The sequence below is a fragment of the Protobothrops mucrosquamatus genome, unplaced genomic scaffold (assembly GCF_001527695.2).
Source record: "Protobothrops mucrosquamatus isolate PMUCROS unplaced genomic scaffold, P.Mucros_1.0 scaffold1262, whole genome shotgun sequence".
NCBI lineage: Eukaryota > Metazoa > Chordata > Lepidosauria > Squamata > Viperidae > Protobothrops > Protobothrops mucrosquamatus.
This window is the reverse complement of record NW_015387468.1, coordinates 137,755-164,577: the sequence shown is the minus strand read 5'-3', so window position 1 is coordinate 164,577 and position 26,823 is coordinate 137,755. Positions and strand designations below refer to the sequence as shown.

The following is a 26,823-nucleotide window of genomic DNA, read 5'->3' as shown; positions in this document are numbered from 1 at the left end:
TTTTTTAAAAAGTAATTTTAATGGGAATACAGCAATCAATATTTGGCTTTTAATTAGGTTTTAGTGGGGTTATTTTGTGTATTTTTGTATGATTTTTTGTATCTTGTATATTGTATTTGTGTTTTTAATATGCTGTGAACCGCCCTGAGTCCTACGGGAGAAGGGCGGTATACAAATTAAATTAACCTTAACCTAACCTTAACCTCCCAGCAAAGTGTTTGGTAGCCTCTCCATAGCAGGAACCAGCAAGGGGCACACGTCATCTCTCGGGTCCCATCCTTCCCAACCGTCGTAACTGGCCAGGAATGAACATTCACACAAACCGCTTTCCCCGACAACCTACCATGGCGGAGGGATGGCGGCACAGCCGTTTCAGCTGGGCTTCGGCACTCAGCAGCCGTCCCTCTTTCTGGAAGAGCTGAAGCTGCAGTTCGTCACAACGCTCCCCGAGTTCCCGGATCTGCTTCCGGTAGCTGTCTTTCTCCCTCAGGCCTTGGGAATACTGCTTCTGGCATTCCTCCTGCGTCAGAAGAGCCTGCAGCAACCCCATCAGGGCACAGGCAAAAAGAGAGTTGCCAGCAAAGCCCACCGGCCTTTCCTCCATCTCTCCCCCCCCCCCATTTTCTAAGGTTATTTTTAAATCTCTTAAATTTTTAGGCAATTTACAATCTCGACTCCCGTGGGCTCTCAGCTGGGACCGAACCCTAACTCAGTGGGCACATTTCCAAGAGGGGAAACCCTCCACCTGTGGGCCCATCTACTGTAGGTCTCGGTAAGACATGCCAGGCTGAATGCCCCATCCAGGATAGGGCCGGGGATGAAGGCAGCTTTGGTACACACCAGTTTAGAGTGGGCACTAGCTGACTGTCTCAGAATGGCATGCGATCACGTCACCAGCTGCCCAACAGTTCTGCCTGGAGGACACTGCAAACAACAGCATCCTATTGTCCCCCACATACCCCACCCCACCCACACAGGTCCCATCTTGGGTTCTAGCAGGTTTTTGCCTTGGGGAGCAGGACAGCGATTGTCAGAATCCAATTATATTTCAATTCTAGCTACCGACTCTGAAAAAAGATCCATTCTTACTCTTTGTGGATTCTGTCATACTACGAAAGGGGAGGAGGGAGCAAAGGGGTTTATGACTCTCACTTCCTTTATTTAAACTACAAAGGACTGGATTTGGATCTCACCAATAGGACTGACCGTAACAATATGGCCATCGCCTTTCATCTACTCTCTCTCTGAAGTCTCCCTTCTGCCGGCAGTGAGGAAAAAGGGGTGGAAATGTAACGCCTGGGATCGTCGCTGGAAGGACGGTGGGGTGGGGGCTACTTGGAAGCACTTAAAACATTGAATGGTAGGGGTTGGCCCCTCAGATCCTGTCTAGAACGCCTGCAACCATCTTTCTTAATAAAGATGCCTGTTGGAAGAGATATTCCAAGAGTTCTGTCTTCTTAAGATGTAAAGTGGGGTGGGTCCTTACAGCAATGCCTGTTTTCTGGAGAGCCTTCCTGATCTTTAGCGCTCCTCGCAACAAGCATGGGATTGGGCTAGATCCGCGGCTCCCGAACTTTTCTATACCCCGCATCCCTAGAACGCATCTGATATATTCTTGCACCCCTTACAAAAGTTTGAAATGACGACAAATTATGCATATACGCCATAATTTTGAAAACCCAAGTTTTCGCACCCCCCCTGCAATATCGTCTTGTACCCCCAGGGGGTGTGAGTACCCCCGGTTGAGGACTCCTGGGCTAGATGGACGCTGGCATCTCTTCCAGTTCTATGATTCTGCACATGTACAGCATACAGGTATGATGAGCTTCCTCTCCCAGAATGATGTAGGTGGGAAACTTTCCCATAGGGCAGTGGTGGCGAACCTATGGCACGGGTGCCAGAGGCGGCACTCAGAGCCCTCTCTGTGGGCACGCATGCCATTGCCCCAGTCCTAGGCCTTCAGCTGGGTTTTATAAAACCTTTTCACTTTAGACCTCCGCCACCGTGTGAAAAAAAAAAAGTTTCAATCAGTCAATTTCAACTTCTCGCGGGGGGAAAAAAAGATCTTGCAAAGTTGGAATTGATTGATTGAACTTTTTAGTCCCACCCAGTCTGCCATTACCACTGCAGCCATGCCCACCCAATGGGCCACACCCACCCGGCACTTGACGATGCATAAGTGGGTTTTGGGTTGCAGTTTGGGCACTCGGTCTCTAAAAGGTTCGCCATCACTGCCATAGAGTCCTCTAGCCTCCTTCTGCTTTGAAGCTGCAGTATCAGTAAATCAGCCACCAGTGGGCAGCCTTCACTATCCTTTACCAAGAAGTGCTCTGCAGTTTCAGTACCCATACTCAGCCAATAGAGGGCAGAATTTCCCATTTATCTCAGCATTTTCCCAACCTTGGACACTTTCAGATGTGCATTTTAATTCCCGGAATTCTCAACTATGGCCACGCGGGCGGGGGAATTCTAGGTAGCGAAGATCACACGCTGAGAAATTGTAAGGTTGACAATTTCCCTTTCTCTTAAAAAGCTGAAACCATACCATTCTTTCATAGTGGTTTCTAATCAGACTCACTGCCTTTTGGAGGCTTGTGAGAAGAGAAGAAAACTGAGGATTCTGGGAATTGAAGTCCAGCCCATCAAGGGGCACCAGGTTGGAGAAAAATAAGAGCGATTCTTACCTGATCTCTTTCAGCAGCCACCTCTTCCAGCTGTTTTAAAATAGCCTTGATGCGATTTTGGTAAATTTGATTATCATTTTGCAAGGAGGTACATCGGAGTTCCAGCAGCTCCTTCTCTCCTACAAGCTGTCAAAATAATACAATGTAAGTCAACTGCAGAATCTCTGGATGTTGTCTCAGTAAGAGCAGAGTTTCCATAATAATAAGAATAAGAATAAGAATAAGAATAAGAATAAGAAGAAGAAGAAGAAGAAGAAGAAGAAGAAGAAGAAGAAGAAGAAGAAGAAGAAGAAGAAGAAGAAGAAGAAGAATAACAATAACAATAACAATAACAATAACAATAATAATAAAGTTGGAAGGGACCTTGGAGGTCATCCAGTCCAATCCCCTGCTCAGGCAGGAAACCCTATACCATTTCAGACAAATGGCTGTCCAGTCTCTTCTTAAAAACTTCCAGTGTTGGAGCATTCACCACTTCTGGAGGCAGGTTGTTCCACTGGTTAATTGTTCTAACTGTCAGGAAGGTTGTTTCTCTCCTTGGTTAGTTTCCATCCGTTGCTTCTTGTCCTGCCTTCAGGCACTTTGGAGAATAGCTTGACTCCCTCTTCTTTGGGGCAGCCCCTGAGATACTTGAAGACTGCTATCATGTCACCCCTCGTCCTTCTCTTCGTTAAACTAGACAGACCCAATTCCAGCAACCGTTCCTTATATGTTTTAGTCTCCAGTCCCCTGATCATCTTTGTTGCTCTTCTCTGTATTCTTTCTAGAGTCTCAGCATCTTTTTTACATCCTGGTGACCAAAACTGGATGCAGTATTCCAAGTGTGGCCTTACCAAGGCCTTGTAAAGTGGTATTAACACTTCACGTGATCTTGATTCTATCCCTGTTAATGCAGCCCAGCACTGTGTTGGCTTTTTTGGCAGCTGCAGCACACGGCTGGCTCCTATTTAAGGGATTGTCCACTAGGACTCCGAGATCCCTCTCACAGTTACTTCTGTTCGTCTCTGCAGGGCTGCTCCTAGACCTTCTCCAGAGGACGGGCAAAAAAGGGTTTGTGGGATTGTCCACTAGGACTCCGAGGTCCCTCTCACAGTTGCTACTATTGAGCAAGTTAACCTCTACTATAACTGTGCATTTGGTTTTTCTTGCCTAAATGTAGAACCTTGCTTTTTTCACCACTGAATTTCATTTTGTTAGATAGCGCCCAGTGTTCCAGTCTGTCCAGATCCTCCTGTATCTTAAGCCTGTCTTCTGGAGTGTTGGCTATTCCTGCCAGCTATTCCTGCAAATTTGATGAGCTAGATTCGCTGCCTGGCTGCTTACTTTATCCCGCCCATCTTCGGCTCTCTGGAGCGCTTGGCGTAAATCGCAGGTGGTGTTTACCAGCTCCTGTTGCTCCTTCAACACTCGCCTCCACTCGGCCTCGAGAGCCTGGAGGGGCACCCCATCCTTCTCGGAGCTGCCTTTCTTGGTGACCTAGAAGAGAGAGAAGGCATGGATTAGGCACCCTTCCACATCTCCCCCCCCCCATTGTGCCTTCCTTCTGCACTTGGGGAGATGCCACCTCTGCCTTACTGCCTAGGAGGGATGAGCTGGTTTCCGGCCCTTTGCAGGAGGTGGGTGGATCAGGGATGGTGGAGCTTTGGAGTATGTCAAAAGTTCAGGAAATGCATAATTTCAGTCTGCAGGTGCATCACTCATACACACAGGCACACACACACACCAAGCAAAAGGAAAACTCCCCAGACCAGTGTCCCCCAACCTTTCCGGGTTGGCGGCCCGGGGGGGAGGGGGGAAAGAGGGAAAGGTTTTGTGGGAAGGGCAGGAGTGTGCACGTACATGCATGTGCATGGGTACCTCTTGCTCGTGCGAGTGGGGCCGAGAGCACCCATGATGCTTGCGCAAGTAAGGCCCCGAATGCCCACGATGCTCGCGTGAGTGGGGCCACAAGCTTCTGCGACCCTCGTGTGAGTGAAGCCCCCCATGCACACGACGCTCACGCAAGTGGCGTTGTGCGCCTGTGCGCAGCAGCTAGCCACTCACGAGGCCCAGTTGCAGCAGGCCACGGACCGGTAGAGGGCCGTGGCTCACAGGTTGGGGACCCCTGCCCCAGTCAGAAGTGGAAACCCAGCCCTTGTCTTCAGAGCCTGCTACCACTCAAAAAGGCCACAAGGGACGGTGAAATCGTCAGTGGGTGACCAAGGTCTTTCTAATTTTACAGACAATCTGACAAAACCTGGCTACGTTCAGAGAAACCGAACCGGATTGATCCGGCAACCCGTAGTTATACATAAAAGAGATCGAAATTTTAGGTCAGCTGTTTATAAGCCGATTCTATGAGTTCTCTGTCGTGGGGGCAAGTAAATAATAAACAGCCTGCCTATTTGCTCAGATCCGTTTCAGTTAATTCCTCCTTTTTCTTTTTCTTTTTGCAAATCTGTCAAACTTAAATCCAAGAACTTAAGAACTTTCCCAGAGAGTTCCCATCCAAGTCTGCATCCCATCGAAACCTTAACTTCCGAATCTTTCACCTGCAGTTTTCTTTGCGGACCCTCTGCCACCCTGTTCTGCCAATGGTTCCCCCTTCCTGACCCAACAGAGACCTGCAGGGTGCTCTCCAGCTCCTTGTTCTTGGCCAACAGCAGGTCCTTCTCCCGCTGGATTTCCCACACTGCCTCGTGGCTGGGCCGCTGCTCCATGGCTTGCTTGAGGTTCAGCGTGTGCTTCCGCTCCAGGCTGCAGTGATCTTCAGCCTTGACCAGGCTGTGCCGCAGGCAGTCGATCTTGGGGGGGGGGCAAGAAGGGGAGGAGGTGCCCAGAAGGTGGAAAAATGAGGGAAGAGAGATCATGCGGACACCTGTTGACTTGGGAGATGGGCTTCCTAAGATAGGATTGGGACGACTCCCCGTGGGACAACTCGCTGTGGGAGAATTCCACAATTCAATTTAATTATTTTTTAAAAAAATTAAAAGTATTTTAATTTTTGTCATGCACATTTCATTTTGTCCCTCCGTTAGCTTTCTCTCTTTAATGATTCTATTCCACTCTTTTAATCAATCAATCAATCAGAATAAAGCTGGAAGGGACCTTGGAGGTCATCTAGCCCCGGGCTTTTCAACCAGTGGTATGGGTACCACCTGTGGTACATTGGCATCTGGCAGGTGGTACGCGACCACCCTAGAAAAGTGGTAGCGGGGGAGGGGAATGAGCTGAACCGGTGGCAGCAGCACCGCACAAGCCTGAGCGAGAGACGGCTGGAGCTGCAGGGCTGTCAGGGCTCAGCGGAAGCGCCAGGATCAGCGCCAGGCTCCAGCTGATTGGTGCTTCTTAGGGGGTGTCAGGGCTCAGCGGAAGCGCCAGGATCAGCGCCAGGATCCAGCTGGAGCTCGGTGCTGATCCTGGAGCTTCTGCTGAGCCCAGAAGAAGCGCCAATCAGCTGGAATGTTCCAGCCTCTCCAGGGTCTTGTGATTTACATTCCGATGCTTGGCAACTGATTCATATTTATGACGGTCACAGTGTCCCAGAGTCATGTGAAGTGACCAAAACCTGCTGCAACCACCCAGCAGATGGGGGGTGGAATAAAAACCAAATACCCCCCACCCCACCCCCCCTGCCAATCCTCAACAGAAATGCTCACAACAATGAAAACCTCGGACAGGAGGAAGAGCGTGGCCGGGCGGGCAGGCAGCTGTCTTGCTCGGCTGTGGCTTAAGGGGCACTTTTTTCAGTGCCATTATAACTTCGAACAGTCACTAAGCGAACTGTTGTAAGTCGAGGACTACCTGTACTTTATCACTTTTTTCCTTTTTTTTTTTTTTTGGTCATCAAGTTTTTGACGCCTTGCTAGGCGACTGGTGGTACTCAGATGTTGCCATATCCTAAAAGTGGTACAATGGGTGAAAAGGTTGAAAAGCCCTGATCTAGCCCAACCCCCTGCTCGGGCTGGAGACTGTATACCATTTCAGACAAATGGCTGTCCAGTCTTTTCTTAAAAACCTCCAGTGATGGAGCATTCACAGCTTCTGGAGGCAACTTCTGTTCCACTGGTTAATTGTCCTCACTGTTAGGACGTTTCTCCTTAATTCCAAGTTGCTTCTCCCCTTGACTAGTTTCCATCCATTGTTTCTTGTCCTGCCTTCAGGTCCTTTGGAAAATAAGTTGAACACCCCCCTCCTCCTTGTGGCAGCCCCTCAGATACTGGAATGCTGCTATCATGTCCCCCCTAGTCCTTCTTTTCTCTAGACTGGCCATTCCCAAATCCTGCAACCGTCTTCATATCTTTAATCATCTTAGTTCTTAATTTCTTTTTTTTCTTTTTAATTTTTTGATATTACCATAACTCTTGTCTCACAGCCAGTTGTCCCGTGGCGAGTTGGCTGCAATGAGTTAGCCATGGCAATTTGGCTGTGGCCACGTGGCCACGGTGAGTTGTCATAGACCCTCCAAGATAGGGTAAGCCACAAAAGGCACATCAACATGAAAATAATCAAATGCGTGGAAATGTGGGACCAGGTTTTAAATCGGCCTGGCTAAATGGGTAGTGTAAGCTAATGGTATCTTCATAGCAGAGTTGGCATGGGAATTCAGGCATTCTCAGCTTAGGTCCTCATCAGTTCTAATCCCCCCCCCCAGCCCTGGTGTCAGAATCCAATTATATTTCATTTCTAGTTACCTACTCTGAGAAAAAAACCCATTTCTTACTCTTTGTGGATTCTGTCATACTACGAAAGGGGAGGAGGAAGCAAGGGGGTTTTATGACTCTCACTTCCTTCATTTAAACTACAAAGGACTGGATGTTGATTCTCATAAAGAGGACTGACCATAACAATATGACCATTGCCTTTCATCTACTCTCTCTCTCTGAAGTCTCTCTTTTGCCGGCAGTGAGGAAAAAGGGGTGGAACAATGCAACGCCTGGGATCTGGGAAAAAAGAGAATGAGTGAACGTCACCCGGAAGGACTGTGGGGTGGGGGCTGCTTGGGAACACTTAAAACATTGAATGGTAGGGGTTGATCCCTCAGATCCTGTCTAGAACACCTGCAACCACTTTCTCTTAATAAAGATGCCTGTTGGAAGAGATATTCCAAGAGTTCTGTCTTCTTAAGATGTAAAGTGAGGTGGGTCCTTACACCTGGCCTGTTCTGTTTCCTGTTGCCCAAGAGAAGCAAGGAGCAGCAACAAAGCGTCCTACCTCCAGCTGCAGGTCCCGGTTCTTCATCAGGGCCACGTTCTTCTCCTCGCTCTGCTTGGCGTAGTTCATGGCCACCTTGTAGTTCTCCTCCCGGCACAGCATCAGTTCCCTGCTGAGGGCGTCCCTCTCGTCCTTCACCTTGTGTGCTCGCTCCTGGTACTTGCGCAGGACGCTGTCCCTCACCCTCATCTCCTTGATGGTGTCCTCCTTGGTGCTGAGGGCCACGTTCAGCTCCTGGACCTTCTGCCTCTCTTCCCGGATGGCCACCTGCAGCTTCGAGACCTCACTCATCAGCAGCTCCGTCAGGCCAGACTCTCCCGCCTTGTCTGCAGAGCAGAAGAACCCAGGTGGGTAAGAGCAAGACGGGGACCCGGAGAGCACCACAGGGGTAGACCAAGTTTCAGTAGCTCAGACACCCCAGTTGCTGAAGTCTTGACTTCAGTCAACCAAAGATGGACTTACGATGTCACCGGAAGAGCTCGGGAGAGCTACCAGAGCAAAAGATTACCTATTATCATGGAGAAGACGCGGGTGGGGTCGTTGCCTGTTATTTTCTTGTAGAGATGCGGGTAGTACAACTCCAGACTCTCCAGGAAAGCCACAAACCCTTTTTTGCCCGTCCTCTGGAGAAGGTCTAGGAGCAGCCCTGCAGAGACGAACAGAAGTAACTCTGAGAGGGATCTCGGAGTCCTAGTGGACAATCCCTTAAATAGGAGCCAGCCGTGTGCTGCAGCTGCCAAAAAAGCCAACACAGTGCTGGGCTGCATTAACAGGGATAGAATCAAGATCACGTGAAGTGTTAATACCACTTTACAAGGCCTTGGTAAGGCCACACTTGGAATACTGCATCCAGTTTTGGTCACCACGATGTAAAAAAGATGCTGAGACTCTAGAAAGAATACAGAGAAGAGCAACAAAGATGATCAGGGGACTGGAGACTAAAACATATAAGGAACGGTTGCTGGAATTGGGTCTGTCTAGTTTAACGAAGAGAAGGACGAGGGGTGACATGATAGCAGTCTTCAAGTATCTCAGGGGCTGCCCCAAAGAAGAGGGAGTCAAGCTATTCTCCAAAGCGCCTGAAGGAGAAGAAGCAACGGGTGGAAACTAACCAAGGAGAGAAGCAATCTAGAACTAAGGAGAAACTTCCTGACAGTTAGAACAGTTAACCAGTGGAACAACCTGCCTCCAGAAGCGGTGAATGCTCCAACACTGGAAGTTTTTAAGAAGAAACTGGGCAGCCATTTGTCCGAAATGGTATAGGGTTTCCTGCCTGAGCAGGGGGTTGGACTAGATGACCTCCAAGGTCCCTTCCAACTTTATTATTATTATTATTGTTGTTGTTGTTGTTGTTGTTGTTGTCTCGCTCCTTTCGCTTCTGATTCTTAAAAAGGGTGCTGGCTAAACGCCATCCTAAAAGCTTCTGGTTTGATATTTTGTGCAAGCTCAGATTTCTTTCCAAGCCAGAAGATCAGTGGGTACCTGTTTTCCTTTTCCGGAGTACCAGGCTGGGATCATTTAGGACCTGCTCCTCGTCATCGTGGTTGATGATTCGGCACTGCCGCAGGTAAGGTGTTATTCTGGAAGGGTCGATCACCGAAATCAACTTCACGCGGAAGCTTTCCAGGTTGTTCCAACAAGTTTCGCCATCCTCATCCTCTGGATCCGACATAGTGGAGACTCAGGATCTTCTCGGAAAATGCAGGAGGGAGGTGTCTCCAACTGGAAAGCAAACGGGACGGGACGTTAGCAGAATTATAGCGTCTTCGTGAACACCCTCCCTCCCTCCCTCCCTCCCTCCCTCCCTTCCTTCCTTCCTTCCTTCCTTCCTTCCTTCCTTCCTTCTTCCCCTTCTTTCCTCCCTCCCTCCCTCCCATTCTCATTTCCTTCCTTTCCTCCCTCTCTCCCTCCCTCTCATTTCCTTCCTTCCTTCCCTCCCTACTTCCCTCCCTCCCTCCTCCCTCCATCTCCTTCCTTCCCCAAGTTACCTCTGACATCATTACATCTCTCTCTCTTTCCTTCTCTCTCTCTCCTCTCTCCTCTCTCCTCCTCTCTGTCTCTGTCTCTGTCTCTCTGTCTCTCTCTCTCTCTGTATATCCAGTGTATGTTAAGACATCAGCTGTACTTCCTGTGAATCACAGCAATTTAGTTTGCAATAATCTAATCTCTAGATTATAGAGCTCTAATGTAATAAATAGAATAGTCAAAAAAAACTGCTGTAGGTGATTGGTTTGGTTATTGGCATTAGCACAGGTGTAACTAAAATTGGTAACTGATTTCTCAGATTTATATATCTGGCCAGAAGTGACCCTCAGCAGCATTCAACATTCAGATAAAACTAATCTAAAAGCAATTATTGTAAACGCTGTCAATGCAAAAAAAATAAATAAATAGACATTTGCTATTAAAATTTTAAAACATTAAAAGGTTAAAATATGTACGCCACAAATGCAGAGAGGAGTATAGTATCCATACATCTTTGACAATAGGGGAGCCAACTTCAATTGTCATCGGTTCCCCAGGACCCCCAAGCCAGGTTCTGAACTTTAACCCTAACCCTAATCCTAACCCTGACAGCCCTGAAGAAGCGCCGATCAGCTGGAAAGCGGCACTGATCCTGCAGCTCCAGCCATCTCTCGCTCAGGCTTGTGAGGTGCTACCACAGGTTCAGCTCATTCTCCTCCCCCGCTACCATTTTTCTAGGATGGTTGCGTACCACCTGCCAGGTGCCAATGTACCACAGGTGGTACCCGTATCAGTGGTTGAAAAGCCCTGGACTAGAAGACCTCCAAGGTCCCTCCTAGCTCTATTCTGATGGATGGATTGATTGATGACCCGTTGGACTTCTCCATCGGGCACAGCCTGATCATCTCCTACAGCAGCCCCAGGTAGAACGCATTACAGCAGTCCAGTCTGGGGGTGGCTACAAGTTCCCAATTTAGGAACAGGCGCAACTGGCACATAACCTGAAGCTGGGCTAAGGCCCTCCTAGCCACGGCTGCCACTTGCTCTGATCACAGATTAGATGAATCTCCCAACAGAGGGAAGGGAAAGTGGGTGTAAAGGAAATTTTCCACAGCCTCAGAAAAGTACTCCCTCTGAGACCCATTTTTTAGGCTGAGTCACTGAGAAGAGGAAGGCAAAGGAACTCATCACCCTGTCTTGGGGGGGTGGGGGGGAAGTCCCTGTTTCTTCAGCCCATTTTCTCCCTTGTTGTTTCTCTGACTCATTTACTCAATGAGTAACTGGCATTGAAACTGGTCACCCGAGAAAGCGATTCCTTTGTGTCTCACAGATGTTGGTCTTCTTCTGAAGAAATCCCTCCATCCCTTTCTCAGGTGCTGCAAACCTCTCAAATAACACCTGGATTTTGGCTGCATTCCACCACCCCCCACACACACCTAACATAGGTCATCCACTGAGGTTTGGGATGGGACACCCATAAATACGCCGCTTCCTTCAATAACTGAGGGCTAGGGAATATATCTAGTGAAATAATATAAGACCTTGGGGCGCTATCAAATTAAACTGTGTCGGTGGAATTAAGTAAAGAGAAAACCTGGCACTGATGTGATTACCTAGCTGGGTAATGAAACGTCTGCAAGAAAACAACCAAGCTCAGAAAGCAATGAGGAATCCAGAAGGAAAAAAAATCAACAACATATAATAATAATAATAATAATAATAATAATAATAATAATAATAATAATAATAATAATAATAATAATAATAATAATAATAATAATAATAATAAAAAAAAAAAAAAAAAAAAAAAAAAAAAAAAAAAAAAAAAAGTTGGAAGGGACCTTGGAGGTCATTAGTCCAACCCCCTGCTCAGGCAGGAAACCCTATACCATTTTAGACAAATGGCTGTCCAGTCTCTTCTTAAAGACTTCCAGTGTTGGAGCATTCACCGCTTCTGGAGGCAGGTGGTTCCACTGGTTAATTGTTCTAACTGTCAGGAAGTTTCTCCTTAGTTCAAGGTTGCTTCTCTCCTTGATCAGTTTCCATCCATTGCTTCTTGTCCTGTCTTCAGGCGCTTTGGAGAATAGCTTGACTCCCTCTTCTTTGGGGCAGCCCCTGAGATACTGGAAGACTGCTATCGTGTCCCCCCTCGTCCTTCTCTTCATTAAACTAGACAGACCCAATTCCAGCAACCGTTCCTTATATGCTTTAGCCTCCAGTCCCCTGATCATCTTTGTTGCTCTTCTCTGCACTCTTTCCAGAGTCTCAGCATCTTTTTTACAACATCTTTTTTTAAACATTAAAAATAATGTTTAAAGGGAAGGGTGGCCGTGTTGGTGCTTCCTGGTATTTGGGGCAGCTCCGACTCCAGGCCCTTATCTGGACAATTCCCTGCCATTTGGGGGCAAAATTTGTCTGATGTTTTTTTTCCCCCTGGCCATTTTCTTCCTAGGGCTGAGGGGGGAGGGCTGGCCCAAACTCCCCCAGTGGCTGCTTGCTTCCCTTAGCTTCAGCCAGCTCGGGGAAAAATAATGAGCATTTGCTGATTTTCAGCTCCTTTCAAACTGCCCTTAAAGTCTTTCCTCAGATTTAGGACGAGGAACTGATTCGCAAGAGAGGCTGAGGCGCCCGTGGTTCAGCATCTGAATTTCTGCATTTCATGGACGCTGTTCCGATATGTTTTTTTTTTCCAAAAAGAAAAAAAAAAGCTGTTTTCTTGAAATGTTCTTGGTCGGTTGCTCAATATCCTATTTGGCCGTCACGGAAAGGAGGCCCTGAAGTCATTCTGAAAAGTAATTGAGAAACAGGCAAACAGGGAAGTAGACTTTCTCCTCAAAGAGGACCATCAAACCCTTGGAGGGCTGGACTGTCTCCAGTGGTAGGAAAGGATGTAACCCTGGGGGATATTTAGGGAGGGGGCAGAGAAGAGAGGGCTAGCCTGAGATGGGGGACCAGGATGGATGCATTATAACAGGGCTTTTCAACCTTTTCACCCATTGTACCACTTTTAGGATAGGGCAACATCCGAGAACCACCAGTCGCCCAGCAAGGTGTCATAAACTTGATGACCAAAAAGAAAAAAGAAAAAGAAAAAAGTGATAGAGTACAGGTAGTCCTCGACTTACAACAGTTCGCTTAGTGACTGTTCGAAGTTATAATGGCACTGAAAAAAGTGCCCCTTAAGCCACAGCCGAGGAGGACAGCTGCCTGCCCGCCCGGCTGCGCTCTTCCTCCTGTCCGAGGTTTTCATTGTTGTGAGCATTTCTGTTGAGGATTGGCAGGGGGTGTGGGGTGGGGGGTGCTTGGTTTTTAGTCTGCTGGGTGGTTGCAGCAGGTTTTGGTCACTTCACATGACTCTGGGACACTGTGACCATCATAAATATGAATCAGTTGCCAAGCATCTGAATGTAAATCATAAGACCCTGGAGAGGCTGCAACATTCCAGCTGATTGGTGCTTCTTCTGGGCTCAGCAGAAGTGCCAGGATCAGCGCCGAGCTCCAGCTGGAGTCTGGTGCTGATCCTGGCACTTCCACTGAGCCCTGACAGCCCTGCAGCTCCAGCCGTCTCTCGCTAAGGCTTGTGCGGTGCTGCCACCGGTTCAGCTCATTCCCCTCCCCTGCTACCCCTTTTCTAAGGTGGTCACGTACCACCTGCCAGGTGCCAATGTACGACAGGTGGTACCCGTGCCACTGGTTGAAAAGCCCTGCATTATAATGTAAGGCTGAGGGGGAGAGAGTCAGCCACTCTCAGAATACAAGGGGGCCCAAGGAAGTGGAACCACAGAAGATGCGGGACAGAGAAGAGATGTATTACCATTAACAGCATGTTTGCTTCTAGTGACAAGCAACCACACATCCAGGATGGTGGTGGAGCTGTCTGTGGCAAGCGGGGTTCAATCCTGCATGTCCTACCTAGTTATTTAGTGAATTATTTAGTTATTTAATTATTTAGTCTAGAGAAGAGAAGGACCAGGGGAGACATGATAGCAGCGTCCCAACATTTGAGGGGCTGTCACAGAGAGGAGAGAGTCAACCTATTTTCCAAAGCACCTGAAGACCAGACAAGGAACAACGGATGGAAGCTGACCAAGGAGAGATTCAACTTGGAAATAAGGAGGGATTTTCTGACAATGAGAACAATCCACCAGTGGAACAGATTGCCTTCAGATGTTGTGGCAGCTTCATCACTGGAGGCTTTCAAGAAGAGACTGGACTGCCATCTGTCAGAAATGGTGTAGGGTCTCCTGCTTGGGTGGGGGGAGGGGGTTGGACTAGATGACCGACAAGGTCCCTTCCAATTCTGTTATTCTGTTAATTATTTAAATGTATGGTTGGATTAGAGGTGTTACCTGCCAGAATCAAATGCTGCTCAGTGACTCACAAGATCGCCCAAGATTAGAGAACATTCTTCGTGTAATGTTAACTCCTTGAAAAACAGAGTTTGAAAAACATAACACAGATCAGTATTGATGAGCAACCATAAAAATAAACAGCAATAAAGAAGCTATTTTCCAAAGCGCCTGGAGGCAGGACAAGAAGCAACAGGTGGAAATTAATCAAGGAGAGAAGCAACCTAGAACTAAGGAGAAACGTCCTGACAGTGAGAACAATTAACCAGTGGAACAACCTGCCTCCAGAAGCGGTGAATGCTCCAACACTGGACGTTTTTAAGAAGAGACTGGACAGCCATTTGCCTGAAATGGTATAGGGTTTCCTGCCTGAGCAGGGGGTTGGACTAGATGACCTCCAAGGTCCCTTCTAACTTTATTATTATTATTATTATTATTATTATTATTATTATTATTATTATTATTATTAATATTAATATTATTAATATTATTATTATTATTTTAAAAAGAAGGCTATGATCATAACCCACATGCTTTTCAAAACAACTCAGTTCCGAGTTGGATAAAATGCTAATAAGGAGTTTGGACCGACCACATCTCATTGACGGAGTAATCCATGGGGCAGGAAGAAGCCCCAGTGAGGGTTCGTGACTTTTAGGGGGAGAAAGCAGTTTCTCTTGGACCTTCCTGCTTAACGGTTGGACTCTGCTGGTCCCTCCCAATTCTCTTTACAGACAACCAGCTGCTTCTCACTGGGATGTCTCCATAGCTGCAGCACCTTCCATCTGCTGGTATCTAGTTGGTCTTCTTAGGTCTTGCTTCATTGATCCAGCAGGACTTTATTTCCTTTGCCTGAGATTTCCTGTCTGTTGAGAAACCGTATGACCTCCCCCCATCACCTCCAACCAGAGGACATTCCAATCCCCCCTCCCCAAAAAAATGCTTTGCATTCTTAGCTTCCAGCCAAAGATTTCAGCTCCTAATGCTAATCTCCACCGTTTCCAGGGGCAGGACGGAGGAGAAAAGCATATCCCCCACAGGTGATCAAATGGCTTACCCACCTCTCTGGGAGGCATTCTGATGTGGCAGATTCAGGCACAATAACTGAACTGCCAACCTCACCCACCAATGCTCCAAGTTCTCTTATGAGAGCTGTTCCAGCCAGAAAGATTTCCACCTTCCCCAGAAATCTAAAGATGTAATCCATTCCTACTTCAGCAGGTCAGTTTGATCCCAATTCAGCATCCATGTCAGCAGAGGTGCTCTCCTTCCCCCCCACCCCCCATCTCAACATCCCAGGAAATGTTCCTTCTTTACCCAGGAAACCAGTTCCACCACCAACCTGCTCTGGAGCTTCCAAGCAACGGCCTGGCTGGCCTGACCAGGGCTCCAGATTCACAGCTCTGGTTCCTCCCAAGCTGCCCGATCAAAGAAAGATTTGGTTTTCCATGAGGCATCAGGCAAGAACAGGAAGCGGTCCCAGCTCCCACGGGGTGAAAGTTGTCGGAAGAGTGTGCGTGTGAGAGAGAGAGAGAAAAGAGGAAGTGCAAGGACGGATGAAGCTTCTTGGTTAAGAAGCGAAAACTCTTCCTCAAGGAATGAAAAAAAAAAGAGTCTGGTTGCCTCTTAAATCAAACCAAATCAACCTCTATTGTCAAAGTACAACATGTGTACTTTAAGATACAGAAGGATCTGGACAGACTTGAACACTGGGCGCTATCTAACAAAATGAAATTCAAGGGTGAAAAAAGTAAGGTCCTACATTTAGGCAAGACAAACCAAATGCACAAGTACAGCATAGGTGGCACCTTGCTCAATAGTAGTAACTGTGAGAGGGATCTCGGAGTCCTAGTGGACAATCACCTACGGTAAATATGAGCCAGCCGTGTGCTGCAACTGCCAAAAAGGCCAACACAGTGCTAGGCTGCATTAACAGAGGGATAGAATTAAGATCACGTGAAGTGTTAATACCACTTTACAAGGCCTTGGTAAGGCCACACTTGGAATATTGCATCCAGTTTTGGTCACTGCGATGTAAAAAAGATGCTGAGACTCTAGAAAGAGTACAGAGAAGAGCAACAAAGATGATTAGGGGACTGGAGGCTAAAGCATATAAGGAACAGTTGCTGGAATTGGGTATGTCTAGTTTAACGAAGAGAAGGACGAGGGGGGACATGATAGCAGTGTTCCAATATCTCAGGGGCTGCCATAAAGAAGAGGCAGTCAAGCTATTTTCCAAAGCGCCTGGAGGCAAGACAAGAAGCAACGGGTGGAAACTAATCAAGGAGAGAAGCAACCTGGAACTAAGGAGAAACTTCCTGACAGTTAGAACAATTAACCAGTGGAACAACCTGCCTCCAGAAGCAGTGAATGCTCCAACACTGGAAGTTTTTAAGAAGAGACTGGACAGCCATTTGTCCGAAATGGTATAGGGTTTCCTGCCTGAGCAGGGAGTTGGACTAGATGACCTTCAAGGTCCCTTCCAACTTTACTATTATTATTGTTATTATTATTATTATTATTATTAGATTGGCTAAGCCTCCCTTCGTGCACACACACACACACACACACCCCAATACAATTCACAGTGACAACAAACACACAATCTTATTAAACCTTATTGCACAAAGCACCTTTGAGACGACCGTGACCAGGATGACTGAGAAGCTCCATAGACATGCAAGGATTGAGGATTTGAGAACAGAGCCTTCCAGGACCCACAGCCAACTGTCGGTGGGGAGGATGGGCCCTGAGATACTTTCTGAGATGGGTTCAAAGGCTGCCAGTTCCCCTCCATGCAGATCTCACCCTGGGAGCCTCTCCAAAGGCACCACTGTAATTATTGTAAGCCATGGCCGAGACATCCTCCCCCCAGTACTGCCCCCCTGCTCTGACTCACAAGGGTGAGAGCATCTCAGTGAAGGGGGGACATGATAGCAGTCTTCCAATATCTCAGGGGCTGCCCTAAAGAAGAGGGAGTCAAGCCATTCTCTAAAGCACCTGAAGGCAGGAGAAGAAGCAACAGATGGAAACTAACCAAGGAGAGAAGCAACCTGGAACGAAGGAGAAACTTCCTGACAGTGAGAACAATTAACCAGTGGAACAACCTGCCTCCAGAAGCGGTGAATGCTCCAACACTGGAAGTTTTTAAGACGAGACTGGACAGCCATTTGTCTGACATGACATAGGGCCGTGGTGGCGAACCTATGGCACGCATGCCACAGGTGGCACGCAGAGCCCTCTCTGTGGGCACGCACGCCATCGCCCCAATCCTAGGCCTTCAGCTGGGTTTTATAAAACCTTTTCGCTTTAGGCCTCCGCTACCGTGTGGGAAAAAAAAAGGTTCAATCAATTTCAGCTTCTCGTGGGAAAAAATATATATATTTCGCAAAGTTGGAATTGATTGATTGAACTTTTTAGTCCCACCCAGTCTGCCGGTACCACCGCAGCCACGCCCACCCAATGGGCCACACCCATCCAGCACCCGATGATACATAAGTGGTTTTTGGATTTCAGTTTGGGCACTCTGTCTCTAAAAGGTTCGCCATCACTGACATAGGGTTTCCTGCCTGGGCAGGGGTTGGACTAGATGACCTCCAGGGTCCCTTCCAACATCATCATCATTATTATTCTCTCCCTCCACAGCTGTGCTCAGCTTTGCTCTAGAGCAGGGGTGGTCAACCTTGGCTCTTTTATGACTCGTGGACTTCAACTCCCAGAATTCCTGAGCCAGCTAAGCTGGCTCAGGAATTCTGGGAGTTGAAGTCCACGAGTCATAAAAGAGCCAAGGTTGCCTACCCCTGCTCTAGAGGTCCAGCGTTGTCTCCTTCCTTTAGTTCCAGAAGTGCAGCCTGGAATTAAGGAGAAACTTCCTAACGGTGAGGACAGTTAACCCGGGAAACAGTTTTGCCTTCAGAATTCGCACGTGCTTCATCGCTTTGAGGTTTTTAAGAAGAGACCGGACAGTCACTTGTTTGAAATGATATAGGGTGTCCTGATCGAGTAGGGGGCTGGACTAGAAGACCTCCAAGGCCCCTTCCAGTTCTATGAGTGCAAACCGCCCACCCACTGTGCTCGGGCGTCTGGACTAGGGGGGTGCTGGGGGGGGCGCCTTGCCAAGGGAGACCCAGCAGCGAATAAGGCCCAGCTGCAAAGCCCCCTAACCCCAGGAGGAGAGAAGGAAAGGGGGCCACGCGGAGATGCCCGTGTGACTGAACGCCAGCGCAGGGCAGACCCGGACCCAGCAGAGGCTTCTTGGCGGGGGAAAAGGAGCAGCTCCGGGGAGAGAGGAGGCTGCAGCGGAGGCGGGACGGGTCCCCAGGCCGGCAAGGGGAGCCTCCATCCACCCCGTCCCTCGCAGCCCCTCCGGGCAGCCCATCTCCCAGCGGAGCAAGCAGGGCGGCGAGGAGGCAGGGCGGAAGAGCCGCCGCGGAGGGGGGGGTAAAAGGAACAGCAGCCCAAGGGCGGGGCCAAAGGAGGGGAGGAGCCCAGGCGGGAGGAATAGGGGCACGGCAGAGTCGAGCAGGGGGGCGGGGCCACGCGATACCCGCCAATGGGATGGCGTAGAAGGAGCCCCGATGCAAATGAACGAGGGGGCGGAGGCATTTCCTCCCGGACAAATAGAGCAGAGCTGCAGGGGGCGGTTTCCAGAGGAGGAAGGGGCGGAGCCTGGCCGGAAGAGAGGTCTGGCCCATCCTTCCGGAATTTCTTGTTTCGGGGGCGGATGCGCCCGGATGCCGGTAGGGCGCAGGGGATGCTGGGAGTCGCAGTCTGAGAGACTCTCCCGGAGTAGGGAATCCCTGGGAGGGAGAGGGAGTGGTGCAGCACGAGGCCTGGTGTGACGGGTGTGTGTGTGTGTGTCTGCCTCTCGTGCCTGCCCCGAAGGCCCGTGAGAGGCGGAGGTGTTCCTCCCCGGGCGGCCGGGCGGGCCTTGGAACTCTCTTCCGAGGCCGTCCCGAAATACCTTCCGAGACGGATCCAAAGGCTGCCAGTTCCCCACCATGGAGATCTTGGGGCGAGGCGCAGAGAGGAGGCCCGGCAGCCTGGAGGCCTCGGGGGGAGCCTGGCTGGAGCCCCCCAGGAGGGCGAAGGGGGGAATCGCCCCCCCCAGCTCCCCCACCCCCGCCCTGCCAAGGGAGAGAGCCCGGATGAGGGAGGGGCGGAGACGCAGCCCCGGAAGGGCCCCCCAGCTGCGCCTGCCTGGATGCGGGGCGAGGGGGGGGAAGAGCGGACCCCAAAGTTCAAACGGAGCCCCCCCTCTCCCCTCCGTGCCAGGAGCAGGAAGCCCCGCAGCACCGCGCAGGCGCCATCTGCCTGGTTGAGGAAAGAGGACTCCGATTGGTCGCTCGGGGGAGCACGGCGATTGGCAGGGGGCCTCCTTGGGGCGGGCCCTAGTCCAGAGGAACAGGCGGATATTCTTGGAGAAGGACGCGAAAAGAAGTCCCGCCTCCACTTCCGGAAACAAAACGGGCAACGAGCTAGCTTCCGGAATCGGCGAGAGAGGAGCCGGGCTGCAGGTTTGGCGCAGGGGATGCTGGGAGACGCAGTCAAAGATGGTCTCGGAGGGAGGGAGGGAGGGAGTGGGCCTGATCCGTGACAGGCGGAGGCTTCGGCCTTCCTCCCCGGGGAGCGTCTGGGGCCCCTCGGGAAAGGGACGGAGCCGTGACCCGCCTCTCCTTTGCTCTTGCAGGAGGACGGGCGAGCCCTGCGGAGGAAAGGGGCGCTCCCCGGGAGGAGACGGCGGGGGAGGCCCGGCAGGGATGAGCCGAAGGGGACTCCGGGAAAGGAGGCCGCCTGGAGGGAGAAGCGGGGAGCAGGAAACGGGCGGAGATCCCGAGACGGGCCTGGAGGGCGGAGGGTCCTTCAGAAGAGGCGGAAGACTCGGGAATCCCCAGAGAATCCAGGAGGGAGGAAAGAAACATCAGTGCCCGGAATGTGGAAAATCCTTCAGAAGAAATGACCATCTTCAAATCCATCTAAGAATCCACACAGGAGAGAAACCATTTAAATGCCTGGAGTGTGGCAAGAGCTTCAGTCAGAGCGGAAGCCTTTATGCACATCAAAGGATCCACTCAGGAGAAAAACCGTATAAATGCCTGGAGTGTGGAAAGAATTTCATTCAGAGCAGCAGCCTTTATCAACATCAAAAGACGCATTCAGGAGAGAAAGAGCATAAATGCCTGGAGTGTGGAAAGAGATTCACTCGGAGCAGCAACCTTTATCAACATCAAAGGATTCACACTGGAGAGAAACAGCATAAACGCCTGAAGTGTGGAAAGAACTTCAGTGAGAGAAGAACAGAAGGAAGACTCCAGAAGGGAGAAAAGAAATATCAGTGCCAGGAATGTGGAAAATCCTTCCAAAAAAATGGAAATCTTGAAATCCATCTAAAAATCCACACTGGAGAGAAACCATTTAAATGCCTGGAGTGTGGAAAAAGCTTCACTCAGAGCAGCAGCCTTTATAAACATCAAAGGATCCACTCAGGAGAGAAACAGTATAAATGCCTGGAGTGTGGAAAGAGCTTCACTCAGAGCGAAAGCCTTTATAAACATCAAAGGATCCACACAGGAGAGAAACCGCATAAATGCCTGGAGTGTGGAAAGTGCTTCAGTCAGAGCGGAAGCCTTTATGAACATCAAAGGATCCACACAGGAGAAAAACCGTATAAATGCCTGGAGTGTGGAAAGAGCTTCAATCACAGGGGACACCTTCATACACATCAAAGGATCCACTCAGGAAAAAAACCATATAAATGCCTGGAGTGTGGAAAGAGCTTCACTCAGAGCAGCAGTCTTCATAAACATCAAAGGATCCACTCAGGAGAGAAACCGTATAAATGCCTGGAGTGTGGAAAGAGCTTCAGTCAGAGGGGACACCTTTATAGACATCAAAGGATCCACTCAGGAGAAAAACCACATAAATGCCTAGAGTGTGGAAAGAGCTTCACTCAGAGCAGTAGCCTTTACCGACATCAAAAGATCCATTTAGGAAAGAGAGAGCATAAATGCCTGGAGTGTGGAAAGAGCTTCACTCAGAGCAGCAGCCTTTATATACATCAAAGGATCCACTCAGGAGAGAAACCATTTAAATGCCTGGAATGTGGAAAGAGCTTTATTGTGAGTGGACAGCTCCGCAGACATCAAAGGATCCACACTGGAGAAAAACCACAGAAATGTCTGGAGAGTGGAAAGAGTTTCTGTGAGAAGGGAAGGCTTTCTAAGCATCAAAGAATCCATTCAGGAGAAAAACCATATAAATGCCTTGAGTGTGGAAAGAGCTTTTCTGACGGTGTACACCTTCATTGACATCAAAAGATTCCCACAGGGGAAAAACCCTAAATATGCCTGAGTGTGGAAAGACCTTCAGTCATGATACTTGTAAACGCCCTTGAAGATGCCTGGCACAAACTGGTTCCATGTTGATCTGCTCTTCCTCAGCTATCATTCCCTCCCGCCACTAATTCCCACAGCAGGTTTCTTGCCCATTTCCCTCCTCTCCTAGACATTTGATGGCAGGACATTTGGATGGCTGATCCAGCCCTGCCTGCTTCTGCAATGTATTTTGCAGATATCCTTCATGATAGTTTGATATACTGCCCTAAAACCTAACCCCCTTAAAAATAGGCCAAAACAGCCTCCCCCCCCAATGAACCCACCAAGGCCCCAGCTTTCCTGCAAGAAACCTCCAAAACTAATCAGTCAGGTAGAAAAACAGCCCATCTGGCAACATTTCGCAGCCAACATTACAACTCATCCTCCCCAACTGCCCTGCTAGATTATGGCTTTGCCTTTTCAAGTGAATAAAACTTCACTGTTCGTTTTTATGTGACACGTCATGCCTTTTCCCATGCAAATGTTCTTTTAATAAAATGCTCTTTCAAATAGTTATGCTCAATATTATGGGATGTTTATCTTACTGTCCATGTTTTTGATGTAACATTTCTTCCATCCAATCAAGTATTCTTTTGTACTTTTTCTACTGAATGTGTCCTGGACTCCTCTTTTCATTAGGGGAAACCTCTTTGTTAGATTACTCTAATAAGTTGCTTTTAAATGATCTTCCAACTCTGCCTAATTTGAACAATGTAATGTGGCAGAATCTAGGCGTCTGACCTGCCCCAACTGTGTCCCTTAGGAAAGAAAGACCCTCGACTTCCATCGGATTGAAGCAAAAGGTGCCTCTGGTACAAACCAATTCTGGGCTTCTATGGTCTTCATCACCTGTCGTTTCCCCCTCCCTATTTCCCGTCACGTACACACAATCGTATTGTCCATTTGTCTACCACCACCCTCGAATGCCCCTCCAGATGGCAGGAACTGGCAGGACCTGACACTAGGGCTAATTTGGCCTTCATTGTTGGGGATGTGACCGAGCTCCTCCCTCTCATTGTTTGATATAATCTAAATGGGTTTTCCAAATGTCAGCCCCATGCAAGACAATCCCCAGTTATCTGAAACTCTTGTAAATTGGATGCTCTCAATGGTCCCCTCATCTTTAAAGCTTTTTAACAGAAACGAGACTTTCTAAGGCCAACAAAGGTTTTTGAGATACAGGTACAGGTCTCCCTAGCCACTAGAATAGAATAAGAATAGAATAGAATCTGGAAGGGACCTTGGAGGTCTTCTAGTCCAACCCCCTGCTCAAGTAGGAGAACCTATACCATCTCAGAGAAGTGACTGTCTACCCTCTTTTTAAAAATCTGGTTAATTCTCCTCACTGTCAGGAAGTTTCTCCTTAATTCCAGGTTGCTTCTCTCTTTGATCAGTTTCCAACCATTGTTTCTTGCCCTGCCCTCTGGTGTTTTGGAGAATACCGTGACCCCCTCTTTGGGGCAGCCTCTCAACTACTGGAATATTGCTATCATGTCTCTCCTATTTCTTCTTTTCTTTGGACTAGTATCCACTCACCTTGCGAAGATTGAGAGTTCCTTCGCTTTCTTGGCTGTTACGCTGCTTCCTTTGGTGTGTTCGCAGAGAATGGAGGCCTAAAGTAACATGAGATCACGCGAGATCAGTGACGCCAGATCTCACACTATTGATCACGTGTGAGCTCACGGTAGTTTAGGCCTCTGTTCTCTGCAAAAGAGAACGGAATGGAAGCCGGAGGAGGAAAAGGAAAAAGCCAGGAAAAAAGGCCAATGACGCTGTGGCCCGTTTCAGCGGGCCTTCCGAGGCCCAGAACGGAGGCAGGGGAGGTGGCCATGTGCTTCCGGAGGTCCATTCTGGGCCTCGGAAGCCTCCTCTGCTCTTGCCGGGTTGCAGAGAAAGAAACAGGCTGGAAAGGGAAGTGACCCGGAGGGACAGGATAGGGGGAGCAATTGTGGGTCGCCAGGGAAGGGAGCACGGGGTATTTCAGTGGATCGGGGGAGGCCTTGGGTGATCTGAAGATGGCCTGTTCCGTAACTAGGCCATCCATTGCCTTCCTCACCCTGAAATAGCTCATGTTTACTTAACAAGCCATGCATTTGCCCACTCATTAAATTAGCAAATGCGTTGGTGAAAGTTGGGATTGAGTCACCTTCAAGGTACAAATCCTTGAGTTACGAATGGAATGGGCAGGCTCCATTCCATTCCTAACTCAAGCACTACCTGTATTATCCATATCCTCAGTATATAGGACAGTGGTGGCGAACCTATGGCACGCGTGCCAGAAGCGGCACTCAGAGCCCTCTCTGTGGGCACGCACGCCATGCCCCGGAGATGGCAACTGTCCCTCTTCAATCAGTCGCCCGTTAACTCGCTGAGGTCCCACATGGCTGGATGCATCCCAGCATGGCTGGTTTCCCTCCCCCTCCCCGTCCCATCCCTCCTGGCCTCGCATGCTCTCCTTTTCCTGGGCACGACCCACTGCATCGCCTCCTCAGCTGTCAGCTGGCCGTCCAGCTCAGAGGCGGCTTCTCTGAACTGCTGGTGGCGGGCTGCAGAGCCCCAGAGTGTGCCGGTCGAGGGGCCGGCAGGCTGTGGCTGCTGATGGATGCCGTTGGCCCCCATGCACTCGCTGGCCTCTGTGTGCGGGGGCCGATGGTGTCAGGCAGCAGCCGCCCGGGCCCCTGGCCCGCCTTGCCCTGCGGCAATGGCACCCCTGCCCTGCCTCGCCTTGCCTTGCCTCACCCCGCAGGACGAGCCTCCTACCCACCGCCCCACCTGCCAGAGACTCCCCTGGATCTCCCCCTGCCCGGCCCCCATAGGTGTCCCTCCCCACGAGAAACATTGAGGTGATCACGCCCACCTTGGCCACACCCACCCAGTCTGCCATGACCACCACAGCCACGCCCACCCAGCGGGCCACGCCCACCCGGCACCCAGCAATAAATAAGTGGGTTTTGGGTTGCAGTTTGGGCACTCGGTCTCTAAAAGGTTCGCCATCACTGTGATAGGAGCTCCCCAGTTAGGCAAGAAAAAAGTTAGACTTTGCACTGCAGGAGGTTACTGTATTTACCCCCATTACAATAATAAAATATTGTAGCCTGATCTTTCTGAAGGTTACTCCAGCTCTGGATTGGCTGTTTCCATCTCAAGTAGGATCACAGATTAAGGAAAGAGGCCACAATCTTTAAGATCAAAATCTATGCCTTTCTTCAGAATGACACAGAATTAACTTCAAGGCTCTTGTTGTCAATATTAGGAAGAATTGCTACAGTAAAAACGAACGTACTGCTGAAGATTCTATTTTTATTTCAAACAATTCCGATAAAACTTGAGAAAAAATTCTTTCAAGATTTAAACTCATTAATTTTGAACTTTGTTTGGCAGGGGAGGAAAGCTGGAATTAAGATGAAAACACTACAAGACGCTAAGGAAAATGGAGGATTTGGGTTGCCGGAATGGGCCTTGTATTATCAAGCATCTGTTTTAACACGGGTGAAAGAATGGATAATGCTTAGAAACAAAAGGTTGTTGTATCTAGAGGGACATGATTTACAATTGGGGTGGCACGCTTTCTTATGGTATGGGAAAAATAGAGCTCATAAGTATTTTCAAAATCACTATATAAGAAATGTCTTGTTAACAGTATGGGAAAAAATTAAAGCTAAAATATACCTAAAAATTCCAGGGTGGTTATCAGCGATGGAGGCATTTATACATCCGAACTTGGTAGACTTTCAAAAAATATGGGCATATAGAGATATTCTAAATATTGATGGGAATTTAAAATCTAAGCAAGAACTGGAAAAATCAGGGGATCAACCTGTCGTGGTGGACACATTTACAGATGCAAAATAGATATGAAAAAGATGTGAAAATGTATGCATTCTATAAAGATCAAACTGTGTTTGATAGGATTTTGTTAACCTCAGATGAGGAATTAATTAAGAAAATGTATAATTTTTTGTTAATTTTGGAAATGGAAAGTGAACAAGTTAAAGAAACAATGATAAGATGGGCGAAAAACTTTGGCTATAATATAGAACTAGAAAAGTAGCAAATGCTATGGGAGAGAAATTACAAATTAACAATGTCAACTTCGTATAAAGAAAACTTGTATAAAATGTTTTATAGATGGCACTTGCCACCAGCAAGATTAGCAAAAATGTTTAAAAATATGTCAGATAGATCCTGGAAATGTAAACACAACGCAGGCAATAGATGCTGGAAATGTAAACACAACGCAGGCACGTACTATCACATTTGGTGGGCATGTGGCAAAGCTAAGGCTTATTGGAAAAAGATACATACATGGTTAGAAAAAATATTAGGTGAACATGTTGATTTTAAACCTGAACTTTTTTTACTAGGTATAATGTCTGAAAAGATTAATAACCAGAGTTTATATTTAATTTTACACATCACTACAGCAGCGAGAATAATCTTTGCAGAATACTGGAAGAATGAAGGATTGCCATCAGAAGAAGAAATAATCCGAAAAATATTGGAATGTGCAGAGATGGACAGATTAACTATGAGACTGAAAGATAAAGAAGACACAGACTACTACCAAATTTGGGACTTATTTTATTGTTGGTTAGAGGAAAGAATGAAGGATTAGGAATAGAATATGTATTAGGATAGCTAACCCCAGACAGCTCGTTGATTGGAAAAATTAACATATATATGCAAAAGGAAACCAATAAAATCTCTATAAAAAAATAAAAAAACAAAACAAAATCTATGCCTTTCTTCAGAATGACACAGAATTAACTTCAAGGCTCTTTTACATCTGGATGGAACCTTCAATATTACTGAATGCACAAACCCTCAATATTACTGAATGCACAAACCCTGTCAGGTCCACCATCGTGCCCTGCCATTCTTGGGAAGGGGGGGGGTGTTTGCTGGCAATTTTGCTTGCTTTTTGCTTTGTTGTAACTACTTGGTAATTTAAGGAGGGGGATATCTGCTGGTGGACTGGTGAGGTGGGTGGGCTTGGGCATAGTAACCCAGCCTACCAAAGAGTGCCAGGTTCATTTTACCTGCTGCAGGTAATCCTCAACTGAGAATCATTATTCAAAGTTGCAACAGCATTGAAAGAAGGGACTTATAGCCAGTCCTCGCAGTTACGACCATCACAGCACCCTCATAGGTCACATAATCCAAATTTCAGGCACTTGGCAACCGACGTGGATGTAGGACCCAGGATCACGTGATGCACCACTGGACAATTTCTGTTGCTAAGTTAGACATTTGTTAAGT

The 26,823-nt window shown here is 48.4% G+C and overlaps 2 protein-coding genes across 2 annotated transcripts in view; one reads left to right on the top strand and one right to left on the bottom strand.

Moving 5' to 3' along the window:
- Positions 1–9,560, bottom strand: part of CARD9 (caspase recruitment domain family member 9) — a 16,495-nt gene extending 6,935 nt beyond the window's left edge. Inside the window, exons 1-7 of the mRNA XM_029285083.1 lie at positions 9,360–9,560; positions 8,386–8,523; positions 7,878–8,203; positions 5,288–5,467; positions 4,008–4,151; positions 2,685–2,810; positions 344–535 (exon numbers count right to left, since the gene is read on the bottom strand). Of these exons, the coding sequence (XP_029140916.1) occupies positions 344–535; positions 2,685–2,810; positions 4,008–4,151; positions 5,288–5,467; positions 7,878–8,203; positions 8,386–8,523; positions 9,360–9,549 (1,296 nt within the window). The 5' untranslated portion in view covers positions 9,550–9,560. The remainder of the gene's footprint in view (positions 1–343; positions 536–2,684; positions 2,811–4,007; positions 4,152–5,287; positions 5,468–7,877; positions 8,204–8,385; positions 8,524–9,359) is intronic.
- Positions 1–26,823, top strand: part of LOC107292085 — a gene marked incomplete at its 3' end in the record, with an annotated part of 196,831 nt that overhangs the window by 32,292 nt on the left and 137,716 nt on the right. The window contains 1 exon segment of the mRNA XM_029285080.1: positions 20,560–21,460. Within this exon segment, the coding sequence (XP_029140913.1) occupies positions 20,560–21,460 (901 nt within the window).